Raw genomic sequence first — 14543 nt, forward strand, 5'->3', positions numbered from 1 at the left:
ATATGTTGATTTTTCCATATCAGTATCATATATAAAAATACATACATTTCGTTGTATTGGCACAAATTATTTATGATAGACATTGAGGTTCTTTGCATTTTATTTCATAGTATTGAAATTTAAAAAATCTTTGACTAGTCTTTATTTGATTAAGCTCTTTTTTAAAAAAAATACTTTTATTGATTTCAGAGAGAAAAGGAGAGGGAGAGAGAGAGAGAAACATCAGAGAGAGAATCATTGATTGGCTGCCTTCTGCACGCCCCACACTGGGGATTGAACTGGCCACCTGGGCATGTGCCCTGACCTAGAATCAAACCATGACCTCTGGTTCCTAGGTCAAGACTCAACCACTGAACCACACCACCTGGACCCATTTTACTTTTGATAGTTATTGCTGAGTTGCCCTCAGTAGGTGCTTTACCAGTATATACTCCCAGCAGCAATGAGTTAGGTGTTTTTCTTCCTCCACTATTATAATAAGCAGGCACAAGATAAACTAAAGCATTCCCTTAACAATGCTTTCTTTAAAATGTGTTCAAAATGCATTCATGCACACATGTAAGTACATATATAGATATGTGCACAGACAAATTACCTTTTTTTTACTGTTTTTTCTTTTTCAATGTAGGAAATGTATGAAGTTGCCAAGAAACTTAGCTCCTTCTGTGAAAGTCTGGTCCATGATGAACACCTTCAACACCAGGGCTGGGCTGCAATCATGGCCAATCTGGAGGACTGTTCAAATTCATACCAAAAGCTACTTTTCAAGTTTGAAAATATTTATTCAAATTATCTGCAATCCATAGAAGACATCAAGCTAAAACTTACTCAGTATGTGTGCCATTAAAATGGATAATAAGATGTTTAAAATATCTTTGCAAAGTATCAGTAGTTTTAGTAATTAATATTTAAAGTAGGACATAATCAAAATTCATTTTTTGAGACTTTATGATATGATTTAATTTTTAAAAGAAACTTATTTTTATTGATTTCAGAGAGGAAGGGAGAGGGAGAGATAGAAACATCAGTGATGAGAATAATTGGTTGGCTGCCTCCTGTATGCTCCCTACTGGGGTCAAGCCTGCAACCGGGCATATGGCCTGACCAGGAATCAAACCATGACTTCCTGGTTCATAGGTGGAGCTCAAGCACTAAGCCACACCGGCTGACCTATGATGCCTTTTATAGACTCCAAAATAATGGCCTGTTTTCCTCACCACATATTTACAGATCTTCCACATTTCTTTTCTTTAATATATTTTATTGAGTTTTTACAGAGAGGAAGGTAGATAGAGAGTTAGAAACATCGATGAGAGAGAAACATCGATCAGCCGCCTCCTGCACATCTCTTACTGGGGATGTGCCCGCAACCCAGGTACATGCCCTTGACCGGAATTGAACCTGGGACCCTTGAGTCCGCAGGCTGACGCTCTATCCACTGAGCCAAACTGGTTTCAGCCCACATTTCTTTTTTTTTGTGTTGTTTTCTTTATGTAAAAGACTTAAAATACTTTTGACCCAAAGAATCTTTGCATCCTCTCATCTTGCTACCAACTTTCCAATACAGTAAAGGTAACATAAAAAAAATAATATATCTAATAGAAATGGAAAAAAATTTCAAAACATTAACCAATCAAGGAAAATGTAATTTCCTTTTAAAATGTGGCCATATGAAGCTGCATAGGAAAGCTCAACATTTTAAACAAGGTAGTACTGGAAGTTTTATGACAAGACTTTTACCTAGCACTTTAATATGTATAAATGTACGTAAGACAAACCTAGTAGGCATGACCTGGGGAAATGGTCACACCTTATATTGTGTTTTTGGCCTTGAAAGTAGCAAGTGACCAGAATCGGCCTTGGCAACAGGCTTTACAATTTAAGACCCTTAAAAAGACACTGTTTCAACTGTGGTGGTAGCACCAGCCAGCTCTGTACATTTGCTAGCTTGTACTTTTCTAAGACTGAGTAAACTTCTTATTTTTAGAAAGTGGAGGTCTGGTTTGTAACTTTCCTTGTACTTAATTGGGTAAAAGTCTTTTCCACAAACTACCATCTATTTTGTGAACTTTGTTAGTCATCTTTTATTTGGTAAATTATGAACTGGTGTAAATTTGTACAGTTCATGTGTATTGATTGTGGCAAAGTTGTACAGATTTCTGTATTTTGGATGAGAAATTTTTCTTCTCTCTATATTAAATTGTTTCTTATCTTGGCATTTAAAAAAAAATGTGGCCATATGATTTAGGCTTGCTAAGATAGAAAAAAGCCAATGTGTTCTAGCTCTTGTTTAGATGGTTTTCTGGTTCTTCCTATATAAGCACACCTGATACCCTTTGCTTCTTTTTAAAAAGGGATATAATGAATATGAAAATATAGAAAATGTATTTTCTAAATAGCAAGGTATGTGTGTGTATATATATGTATATATGCTTTCAGTTTTTTGTTTGGTATTTTATTGCCTTGAATTGGGATTTTTAAAAATTCATTCATTCATTCATTTAAGTAACCTTTAATAAAATCAAGTTTCTGTTTTGTGGGCTGAATCTTTAGAAGATTTTGGCCTCAAGTTGACGATGGGACAAATCTTGGGAAGGAAGGAAATCATTAATTAAGACTCGAAATATCTTTTAAAAGTTTATATAAAAACCTTTTTAAGTAACTATTTTTTAGAGAGTCACTTAGATATGTCAATTTAATGTAGGACTCTGAATCATTTTACATGTTTTTACAGAAGACATATCATCAAGATTTTATCTTTTACCCATGGCTTTTGACAACATATGTCTACTTTATTTTCAGGGTCTGATGAATGTAAGAGTTACCTTAATCTTTATTAAGATTGTTAATTTTATCCTGTGCTTTCAGTATGTCAAAAATCCTTGATTGACTTAAAGGTAAAAATATCTTCTAAGGGACTGCTATGGTAAATCTTTTTTTTAAAAAATATATTTTATTGATTTTTTACAGAGAGGAAGGGAGAGGGATAGAGAGTTAGAAATATCGATGAGAGAGAAACATCAATCAGCTGCCTCCTGCACACTCCCCACTGGGGACGTGCCTGCAACCAAGGTACATGCCTTTGACCGGAATCGAACCTGGGACCCTTGAGTCCATAGCCAACGCTCTATTCACTGAGCCAAACCGGTCAGGACAAATAAATCTTTTTTGTAAGATTGAATTTCTTATATTTTAAGGTTTGATAAAAATCAGGTGTTCACTTATTTAGTGTGAACTGACAAACTTAACTTTAGAATAGAATTTAAATGTGTTGATACCTTTCTATCTAACTAGGTTTCATTTAAACACCTCCTAGATTGCTTTACATATGTATAGCATAATAGAGAGATGGTAAGATTTTTGTAATAATAAAATGCTAATCTTTCAAAATGTTGATCTCTAATTAGAGTAGTCCTATTATTTTCCTAACAAAGCTTTTATATTTTAAGTTTAGGAACTGCGGTTTCAGTAATGGCCAAGATTCCGCTGTTGGAGTGCCTAACCAGACATAGTTACAGGGAATGTTTGGGAAGAATGGATTCTTTACCTGAACAGGAAGGCTCAGAAAAGGCTGAGATGAAAACTTCCACTGAACTGGTGCTCTCTCCCGATACGCCTAGGACAACTAACAAATCCTTGTTAACCTCATTTCACAAGTCAGTGGAACACGTAGCCCCAAATACCACAGATGTTGAAAGTGGAAAAGAAATTGGGGAATCTTGTCAAAGTACTGCTCAGCAGGATGAAACTTCAGTAGATGCTAAAGACAGAGATCTGCCTTTTTTTAATGTTTCTTTGTTAGACTGGATAAATGTTCAAGATAGACCTAATGATGTGGAATCATTAGTTAGGAAGTGCTTTGATTCAATGAGCAGGGTAAGTAATGTTAATTTGATACTTTTTTTGTTATTGAAATTATATTATTTATAATAATTACTTTATGAAATGGGAGAATGGGTATTGTGTTAAAATAGAAATAATGAGTTTTGGAGTAAAAGAAAATTTTGTTTTTTATAAGTTTTATTTATACTGATGATTTACATTCAGTGAACTACACACATTCTCGAGTAGTTAATTATATGTATTGTTTTAATTTTGCCTAAGTTGAAAATTTGAATCTATTTTAGTCATCTCTTTTTAGCCCTTTATCACTCTAATGATTTACAGCTAGTCTTTGGTTTGTACAATACTTTGGATTGGAAATGTGTGCACATTGGACTCAGTTACCACAAATTTGAGAAAAGTGAGAAGATGTTCACATATGCACAAGTTTCAGTGCAAAGGAAGTGCTGCCTATATTTAAATAATGTCTGTTTCCTTTTTTGTGGTGTCACAAATGGTAGCCTCTTATTAATTACACTACAGGCCCGGTGCACGGAATTCGTGCACTAGTCGGAGGCATGGCCGGCTGTGGGAGCGCCACTCGGCTGACTTGGCTGACCCGGATATGGGAGCACACTGACCACCAGGGGACAGCTCCTGCACTGAGCGTCTGCCCCCTTGGTGGTCAGTGTGCGTCATAGCGACTGGTCGACCGGTCATTCTGGTCACTCTGCTGTTTGGTCGCTGGGCTTTTATTATATAGGATAGGATTGTATTCTTGATAATAACATTAGAATGGTTTATTTTTAACTGCTTTTGTATATTACCTGTGAACCAGAAGCTGTACATAAATAATTTACGGTCCTTTTGACTGTGTAGAGATGATGAAAGGCATCATGAAGGAGGTAGTATTTGACTATGACCCTTACAGAGAGGCAGCGATGGGCTTTAAAAGCTAGGCGGTACAATCAAGGTGAACCAAGGTTAGAAGTAGAGAAACACAGGGTTTGTGTGGATACAGTAGGCAATTCAGTTTCAAAAGAAGGTAGGTCTGGCAGGAATTACTGGTATCAGATCACAGAAGCCTTTACTATATTCTATGTTTTTGGATGTCATTGTGGGTTGAAAGAAACCATTTAGGGATTTCCATAGGAAACATTTATAATGAGTTAGTAATAGAACATATCATCCTATCTAATAATAGACAAACAGGGTAATTTGCATACGTAGGCTCCAAGAGGCGGAGCGAAGACTGAAGGCGAGCTGGGGCAGCGAAGACGGAAGACGGAGGACGGAGGACGGAGGACGGAAGGCGGCTCCGGCCGGAGCAAAGGCCTGGGTCCCGGGTGCCGGAGGAAAACCGGTGCCTGCAGCCAGGAGAAGGGAAGGCCTATTGCACGAATCTCTTCGTGCTACAGGCCTCTAGTAGTTGATATCCACACATAGATATTAACAAGCAGTCAGAAACACAGGATGAAAATGTATAAGGATCAGGGATTAAAAAAGGGTTGGGAATTAGCTCTATAGCAGTTATGCTGAAGTGATATAAAGAAGAGTAAAAATGGCCTAATAAGCACTGAGTGCTTCTGGTTCATCTGTGTTTATAGATTAGGTAGGAAAAGGAGCCAGAAAAGGGTATGTGAAGGAACGCCTGAGGTAATGCCAAAATCTTTAAAATTTGGAAAAGGTGGTCTTCAGTGTTTAATGTAAAAGAACCACAAGTGAAACAGGTCATTGGTGATCTTTGGCCTAATGGTTTTGTGGAGAATGCATGCAAAAAGCCTGCCAGTGTCAAGTATTCCAAGGGAAAGGGGAGACTAGTTGATCCAGCTCCTTGAGGAGCTAGGGATTGAGAACAGCGATCACTCTAGGAGGGAAAGACATTTGAAGATTTATGTTTTAGAGAGAAGTGGGATTGATAAGATAGTCAATGACCGAAACATGTGTCTTAGACCTTGAAAATTACATTTTATTTGTGATAGTGACAATTGAATAGTTTGTGGCATTGATTGAAATGTGTAATTCCTGGAAATATATATTCTTTTTTGTTACTACTGTTAAGCCTCACCCGAGGATATTTTTCCATTGACTTTTTTAGAGAGTGGAAGGGAGGAGAAGAGATACAAGAGAGAAACATTGATGTGAGAGAGACACATTGATTGGTTGCCTCTTGCACACGCCCTGACCAGGGCCTGGGACTGAACTTGCAGCCAAGGTACATGTCCTTGACCAGAATTGAGCCTGGGACCCTCAGTCTGCAGGATGATGCTCTATACATTGAGCCAAACTGACTAGGGCTATATTCTTAATTATGTATTTCCATATAACCAATAGTACTTGTGTTTTATTAACATAATTATCCTATTCTTGACCTTCTGAAAATAAAACCTCAGATTCCTGTATTTTTCTCTGAAGCTGTATCAAACTATTTGATGACAATTTATTCATGTGTTCTTGTCATCTAGCTTGATCCAAGGATTATTCGACCATTTATAGTAGAATGCCGTCAAACTATTGCCAAACTTGATAATCAGAATATGAAAGCCATTAAAGGACTCGAAGATCGGCTGTATGCCCTGGATCAGATGATTGCTAGCTGTGGCCGACTGGTGAATGAGCAGAAAGAACTTGCTCAGGTGCTTATTTCAAACTTCTCTCAGGAAAAGGAATTTGTAACTTTTCTATGAAGTTATTTTATGTGCAGTACCAATTTGGTATGCACCATATTTTCACTTCACCCTTGAATATTGTGAGTGCAGTATTATTGTTTCCATGTAATAAATCATGTTCTTAATATTTTGGTTTGATAAAATAAATTGAGCTTAGACTATTTTAGATGACAACTGAAAGATGAGCAATGAAAGTGCTGTGAGCAGCTGAAAAAAAGGTGTTGAGAGAACATACCAAGCAGTCATTGCACTAAATATGTGAATACTTTCTGCTCCCTTCTCAAAAAAGTACACAGAAAAATGAAATTTATAAAGGACAGAAGGAAAATATAAAATCTTAAAGAATTTACTAATACTTAGGCTTTTAGGTTTAATTTAATGCAATGTTCCAGGAATTCTGTCAAATAAGGTTTATCACACACACACAAAGGGATTAATTAACCTAGACATTTTCTTCCATACAAGTGACTGTTTGGATCACCACAGTTTTGTCCTCGATCTACCCTGGCAGGCACTCTGGTGAAACGGTCTATAGCAAAAGAGTTGACTTTTAAACATGCTTTTCCAGTGGTGTGAGTGTGTTCTTTCATTAGAACATACGAATGAGTAATCATTTTAATGGGTACAAATGTATAATTTACTGATGGAATTTATCTTGTAATTTCTGCACCCTCTCCTTTTCTCTCGTGATTTAGGATTCAGCCACTGTGCTGTGAACTGAATTCCTTTATTTTGTCTTTTTTGCACTGATTGGAACACCAATACAGTGCTGCAATAGTGTGAGTTCTTGTTTAATTCCTGATCTATAGAAAGTGGCCAACATTTCAAAATTTTAATGTTTATAGTAGGTTTTTCTCTCCTTGTTTCAGTAGATACCCTTTCTCAGATTATGAAAGTTACATTTAAGTTCTAATTTTTAAAAATATTTTTAATTGATTTTAGAGAGGAAGAAAGAGGGAGAGAGAGATAACATCAGTGATGAGGGAATCATTGCTTGGCTACCTCCTGCATGCCTCCCACTGGGAATCGAGCCTGCAACCTGGGTATGTGCCCTGACTGGGAATCGAACTGAGACCTCCTGGTTCATAGGTCAACCCTCAACCACTGAGCCACATGGATGGGCAGTTCTAATTTTGAACCATGTTCAGATTCGTGGAATTAACTGTGTCATCATAATATATTGTCTTTTTTATGTATATCTGGATTTAGAGTAACATATTGGCAAACTGAATTAAGTGGTATGTGTGTAGTTTTTATTTGTTATGTATTTGTCAGAGTTTTGGCATCAGTTATAGCTTCAAAGTAAATTGAGAAATCTTTTAATTGGAACATTTAGTCTGCTTATTGTAAATACTGAATATTTGTCTTTAAATCAATCATTTGTAATTTTTCTTTTAATTATATGTCCTTTTTTGTCTCTGATTTTGCCTTTTGGATTTTTATTTCAAAATTTTATGTTTCAATTCTATTTATCATATTAGCTTTTTTCCTTTTAAATAATATTTGGTGTATAATATACATGGAGATGTCCTTTATTTCCTTTTAGTGGCAAATTCAGTTTTTGTTATGTGAAATTCTCTTTAAATCACCTTTATTTCTGAAGGATATTTTCTTGATAGCGAATTCTAGGCTGTTAGCGATTTGCTTTTAAGCACTTTACCTTTGGTTTGGTTTTCAGCAGTTTTACTATAATAGGACAAGATGTGGCTTTCTTTGTATTTCTTTGGCTTTTCTGCACTGGGCTTGTAGTCCTACTTGAATTTGTGGCTTTCAATCAGTTTCTCTTCAAATCTTGATTTTGTATCTCTCTCTTCTCCTACATTGATGCTAATTATACATGTATTAGACCTTTCACCTTGTCCTTCCCATTTACCCTTTTCTGTATTTTGTATGATTATATCTATCTGCACTTAGTTTGGGATATTTTCTTTTGACCTATCAGTTCAAATTAACTTTCAGATTTTTTTTCAGGTGTGAATAGCTATTAAACTTTATTGATTTGATATTCTTTGTTAATCTTAGCTCTATATTTTCAGTTTAGTGTTTTTTGTTTATATAGCTTCAAATTATCTACCAAAACATCTGATCTTATCCATTATCTCTTTGAATACATTAAGCATATACTAGTAATTAACGGCTATATCTGTTAACACCATTATCTGTGCCTGTGTGTCTATGAATATTTTCTGTTGTTTCTTACAGTTTTCTAGAGAGAATTTTTTTGCTTTTGGCATATGGTAGGGGTGATTACAATCTTAGATCATCACCTTAATCCCATTTCAGAGATTTAGATGGGAAGTTGGTTTTCCAGTCCTTGTGATGGTGAGTCTACCAATTTCGTAGGATACTAGTGACCCGGTGCATGGATTCATGCACATTGAAAGGAAATTAATAGAAGGTGGCCAGCAGGGCGGGACTAGGCGAGATGGGCCAGACACACCCTGGAGCCAACCTCCTGCTGGCATAGCTTGAAGGGCATCTGTGGAGTGAGCAGGGTCCCTCCGACAGCTGGGGTCCCTTAGCTTGGCCTGCAGGGATCGGGCTGAAACCAGTTCTCTGACATCCCCCGAGGGGTTCTGGAGTGCAAGAGGGCACTCTGCAAAGTTGCTGTCGTAAAGGGTGTAGAATGCAAACACAAGTGTGCAGTAAACTAGATTTGGGGCCAATAGTGCTCCAGCAACAACATAACCCACAGCTGAAGGTGGAATCGTGCGGCCCCACAAGGAATCGGGCTCCCTCTTCTCTGGTTCAGGGGTGCATCACCTGAGAACCGCTGCTGCCAAGTCACCTCAGCTCGGCAGCTCCTGCGTTGAGCGTCTGCCCCCTGGTGGTCAGTGTTCGTCATAGGTACCGGTTGGATGGACACTTATCCTTTTATATATATACTAGGGGGGGAGGGGAGATCCCTCAGCCTGGCCTGCACCCTCTACAATCCAGGACCCCTCGGGGGATGTCCCTCTCACAATCTGGGACTGCTGGCTCCTAACCGCTCACCTACTTGCTGGCCTGATCGCCCCTAACCTCTCTGCCTGCCTGCCTGCCCGATCGCCCCTAACTGCTCTCCCCTGCTGGCCTGGTCATCCCTAACTGCTCTCCCCTGCTGGCCTGGTTGCCCCTAACTGCTCTCCCCTGCCGACCTGATTCCCCTAACTGCTCTCCCCTGCTGGCCTGATCACCCCTAACCACCTCTGCCTTGGCCCCCACCACTGTTGCTTTGTCCAGAAGGATGTCCGGAAGATGTCTGATCTGATTAGCATATTACCCTTTTATTAGTATAGATAGATAGCTTTTTGGGGGTGTGTTCCATTGTCATTTTCTTTGGCTGGCACTGGTGTCTGATTTTTTATTTTCTAGCTCCACAAGGAACTATCAGAAGGATTGCTAACCTTATTCTTAGCTTTGGGTTCTTCTTCAGGCATCAGCAATTGTCTCTAGGGCAAAGCATTCCCAGTTGCCTAACTCACCTCTTCAGGTCTCCTCCTCCTCCTAAATCCTGGCGCCTTCAATATGTCTGACTCCACTGCTTTCTTGGATATCTAATAACTAAGGCCATGGGAAGGTTGGTTTACATTACTGTTACATCATAGTCTGCCATCACTAGAGGCAGAACTCTGAATTCTTGATCTTTTGTTTCTTCTCCATTGTCATTCTTTTAACCCTCTATAAAATGAATCAAACAATTTATTTAACTGTACTTCTTTTGATAGTCATTTAGGTTATTTTCATTTTTCTTATTACAAACATTGTTTTAATATCCCAGTGTATCTTTATGTGCATATTCTAGTATTTCTTTAGTTTATTTTTTTATATTATTTTTATTGATTTTAGAGAGGAGGGGAGAGGGAGAGAGAGATAGAAACATCAATGATGAGAGAGAATCATTGAACGGCTGCCTCCTGCACACCCCCCACTGGAGATCGAGCCCAAAACCCAGGCATGTGCTCTTGAGTGGAATTGAACTTGGGACCCTTCAGTACATAGGCTGACGCTCTATCCACTGAGCCAAACTGGCTAAGGCTTTTTTAGGTTATTTTTAATTTTTCTATTGACATTCTGTATTATATTAGTATTTCTTTTTTTTAAACAATATTTTTATTGATTTCAGAGAGGAAAAGAGGAGAGAGAGAGAGAGAGAGAGAGAGAGAAAGAGAGAAAGAGAAACATCAATGATGAGAGAGGATCATTGATCGGCTACCTTCTATGTGCCCCACACATGCCCACAACCCGGGCATGTGCCCTCACCGGGCATAGGTTGACACTTAACCACTTAGCCATGCTGGTCGGGCTATATTGGTATTTCTTTAGGCACAGCCTAAAGAACTGAAACATTGCCCAGGCATGTTTTTTTCTGATCTTTAGGTCTTGATTGGATTAGGTGTATTTTCTCTCAGTGTGCTATATTACAAATAATGTGGCTTTGGTGTCAGGAAATCCTTTATTAATGGTCCAGAATTTAGATTTGGGGATTCTATATTTTTCTTGGATTAAGTAAAAAGTAATTAAAAACCTATTAAGACTGACAGGAGATAAAAGCAGTATGTTATTTTTAAATGGATTAAGTTACAGAAAAAGTATAGCCACAGTTGAGTATATTCCATTTTGAAAGAAAAGTAAGATAAAATTACTATTGAAATTGTCTTATTTTTTTATCTAAACTATTTTGACTTAATTTTAAATACACATTATTTAAATTTAAGTATGTGCATGATGTTTAGAATAACATGAAATGGAGAGAACTACAGAAATTAGGAAGACACATTTGCTGTTCTTTGCTGATCAGTATGGTTAAATCCTTAGAAAGATAATCATTTATACAGCAAGTATGGCAGTCAGATGAATGTTCAAATCCGAAACCTTCTGTAATGTATTATCTAGTAAATAGAATAGGAAAAGAACCCTATAAACACAATGAAAATACTTAGTAATAACCTAATCAATAGATTATAATTATAACCTCTGAACATTTTTTTAAAGTATTTGCTGTTGGGCTTTCATTTGGCTGGTTGAACAAAAGAAGACTTTTAAATATGGCACATCTATCTAAATTTATAGCCTAAAGCCAATCCCTTCCCTACTTAACAAAATTATGTAAAGTTCACCAATGAAAATAAATGAGTGAGGATAGCTAAGAAAAAGTTTTTTCCTACCAAATAATAAAATATACTGTAAAATTGTACAGTTTAGTCATTGCTCTAAAGATAGCACAAAACATGTATCTGTCAGTGGAACAAAAGATAGTCCAGAAATACTGAGAGGAATGGCTTTTCAATAAAAAGCGAAAAGTTAATTGATTGTTTTTTATATGAGGAAGTATATAATATACAATTAAATATCATTGGTCAAGATTAAATCAGCTACTCTTTCATGGCTCTAAGTCATTGATCATGTTTCATTTAATATCATGCTCTTACCCACCCATGTGTAGTAGGTGTCTAGAAACATACTTTCTAGTTCTAATTAAGTTATTGAATGTATCTGGATAAGTTATTTTATCTCCCTGGGCTTAACTTTTTTTCTAGTATGACAATGGAACAGAATTAAGAGTATAGATTTCTTAAAAACTGAATCTTTTGTTATGACCACATGTTCCCCATTCAAAGAGTAGATTTTACAATCTTTGAAAGTAAGACAGTTCTTGTTTAACATAAAGATATTTCTCCTAAGTGAATGTTCATGTCTCTCATGTAACCAAGTTAATACCTTTTAAAATATTTTCTCTCAAAGGGATTTTTAGCTAATCAGATGAGAGCTGAAAACTTGAAGGATGCATCTGTATTACCTGATTTATGCCTGAGTCATGCAAACCAATTGATGATTATGTTGCAAAATCATAGAAAACTGTTGGATATTAAACAGAAGTGTACCACTGCCAAACAAGAGCTAGCAACTAACCTACATGTCAGATTGAAGTAAGTGATTTTGTTATCTTATTTAGGATGTTTAGAATTGATGTTTAATTTCTCCCAAGTGGTGGAGTGTTTTCTCTTGCCACTAAATTGAAATTAGATTATTTTTATAGTTTGTAAATTTCATTCTATAGGTGGTGTTGCTTTGTAATGCTTCATGCTGATCAAGATGGAGAGAAATTGCAAGCTTTACTTCGCCTCGTAATAGAGCTGTTAGAAAGAGTCAAAATTGTTGAAGCTCTCAGTACAGTTCCTCAGATGTACTGCTTAGCTGTTGTTGAAGTTGTAAGGAGAAAAATGTTCATAAAACACTACAGGGAGGTATGCAAGTTGAATTCTGTTTTAATTGTGTATGAGTCTTAATAAATTTGTGAGTGATATTAACATAAGCTTTCTTCCTTTTAGTGGGCTGGTGCTTTAGTCACAGATGGAAAGCGATTATATGAAGCTGAAAAGTCAAAAAGGGAATCCTTTGGGAAATTATTTAGTAAGTGTTCTTCATTAATAACTTGTTTATTTTTTTTTTTAGTAAAAAATGCTGTTTTTAGTCTATAAATATGAACACAGCATTATATAGCATGTATCTGGTTTTAAAAAAATATATATTTTATTGATTTTTTACAGAGAGGAAGGGAGAGGGATAGAGAGTTAGAAACATCGATCAGCTGCCTCCTGCACATCTCCTACTGGGGATGTGCCCACAACCAAGGTACATGCCCTTGACCGGAATCGAACCTGGGACCTTTCAGTCTGCAGGTTGACGCTCTATCCACTGAGCTAAACCGGTCAGGGCGCATGTATCTGATTTTAATTAGCATTGAAATCCATAGAAATATTTAAGGACTGTAGAGTTGAATCCATTATTAATTTTAAACTTGAAGTATTGTCAATTTTTTTTTTCTCACAAACCAGAGGGTTTTTTTAAAAATTTTTTATCTCAAAGTTATAATCATATTAATTTCTTTCTACAGGGAAGTCTTTTTTAAGAAATCGCCTGTTTAGAGGATTGGACTCCTGGCCTTCGTCCTTTTGTGTATGTATTTATTTCCTAACCATGACAAAATTTTGTATGTGTTCAAACCTTTATTTCAGAAGTAGTGGTATTTATCAGAATGCCAGTGGCTAGGTGCACAAATTTGTGCACGTTGAAAGGAAATTAATTAGAAGAAATATTTTAATACCGCTATTTGCCCATTCTCTATAATAGAAGTTTCAACCAAATTCACGATCGACAATGACAGATGGAAACACACGCATGCGATTGGCGCCAGCGAGAGCTTTATATGTATCGTGCATGCGCAAGTTAACTTAGCCTTTTATAGATATAGAATAAATTTGCTTAATTAGACCTGCTTTCTGATTTAGCTAAACTTTTTTCAGCCCAGTGAAGTACCCCAACTTCTCTTTCAGATAATTGTCAGCAACAGAGCAGTAAGTATGAACAAAAAGCACATTATTATTATAGATCACGCAGGGAGAACAAAGGGTAAAATATTTAACTGCAGCAGTGTTTGACTATATTCTGCACAGTGAGAAAACCTGAAGTCATTTTCAAGGTCCACCATTTCTTCTTATCAGTCGGGTCAAGTTTCTAAGCTTTCTAAATCTCCATTTTCTGGCTAATGAAAAGAAAATAGGATCCCATCGAGTCTCCTATCTACCTACTCTAGGATCTAGGACTTCTGTGAGGATCAAATGAGATGAGGCACAGGAAAATGCTTCACAAACATTTGGTTACAGTGTAAATTGTTTCCACCTGGCTATAAAGCAAGTTGTGTTCCTGGGCTGAAGAAACTCCAAGGAGCTAGTTGCTAGGGAGAGGAAGCCAGGCCTTGCTTCGTGACATCATTACCCGGACAGACACTTAGCATATTAGCCTTTTATATATATATATACTAGAGGCTTGATGCACGAAGATTCGTGCAAGAATGGACCTTCCTTCCCCTGGCTGTCGGCACCGACTTCGCTCTGGCCAGAGCCGCCTTTCTGCCTTCCCACACTGCCCAGAGGTCTGGAGCGGCTGGGGTGGTGCGGAACGCCTGCAAGCATTCCACCCTGTCCCCGGCCACTTGGCACCTGTGTATGCAAATTAACCTGCCAGCTTTGTTAGGTTAATTTGCATACTCACTTCTGATTGGCTGGTGGG

The 14543-nt window shown here is 37.2% G+C and overlaps 1 protein-coding gene across 2 annotated transcripts in view; it reads left to right on the forward strand.

Moving 5' to 3' along the window:
* The window catches only part of RB1CC1 (RB1 inducible coiled-coil 1), a 67985-nt gene that overhangs the window by 18371 nt on the left and 35071 nt on the right, over positions 1 to 14543 (forward strand). For both annotated transcript variants that reach the window (XM_070392321.1, XM_070392322.1), the window contains exons 6-12: positions 629 to 831; positions 3450 to 3876; positions 6288 to 6458; positions 12216 to 12400; positions 12532 to 12718; positions 12803 to 12884; positions 13369 to 13430. In XM_070392321.1, the coding sequence (XP_070248422.1) occupies positions 629 to 831; positions 3450 to 3876; positions 6288 to 6458; positions 12216 to 12400; positions 12532 to 12718; positions 12803 to 12884; positions 13369 to 13430 (1317 nt within the window). The remainder of the gene's footprint in view (positions 1 to 628; positions 832 to 3449; positions 3877 to 6287; positions 6459 to 12215; positions 12401 to 12531; positions 12719 to 12802; positions 12885 to 13368; positions 13431 to 14543) is intronic.

This window comes from Myotis yumanensis, unplaced genomic scaffold (genome assembly GCF_028538775.1).
Source record: "Myotis yumanensis isolate MYYU_CA2020_CCGP unplaced genomic scaffold, mMyoYum1.0.hap1 SCAF_15, whole genome shotgun sequence".
Taxonomy (NCBI): Eukaryota; Metazoa; Chordata; class Mammalia; order Chiroptera; family Vespertilionidae; genus Myotis; species Myotis yumanensis.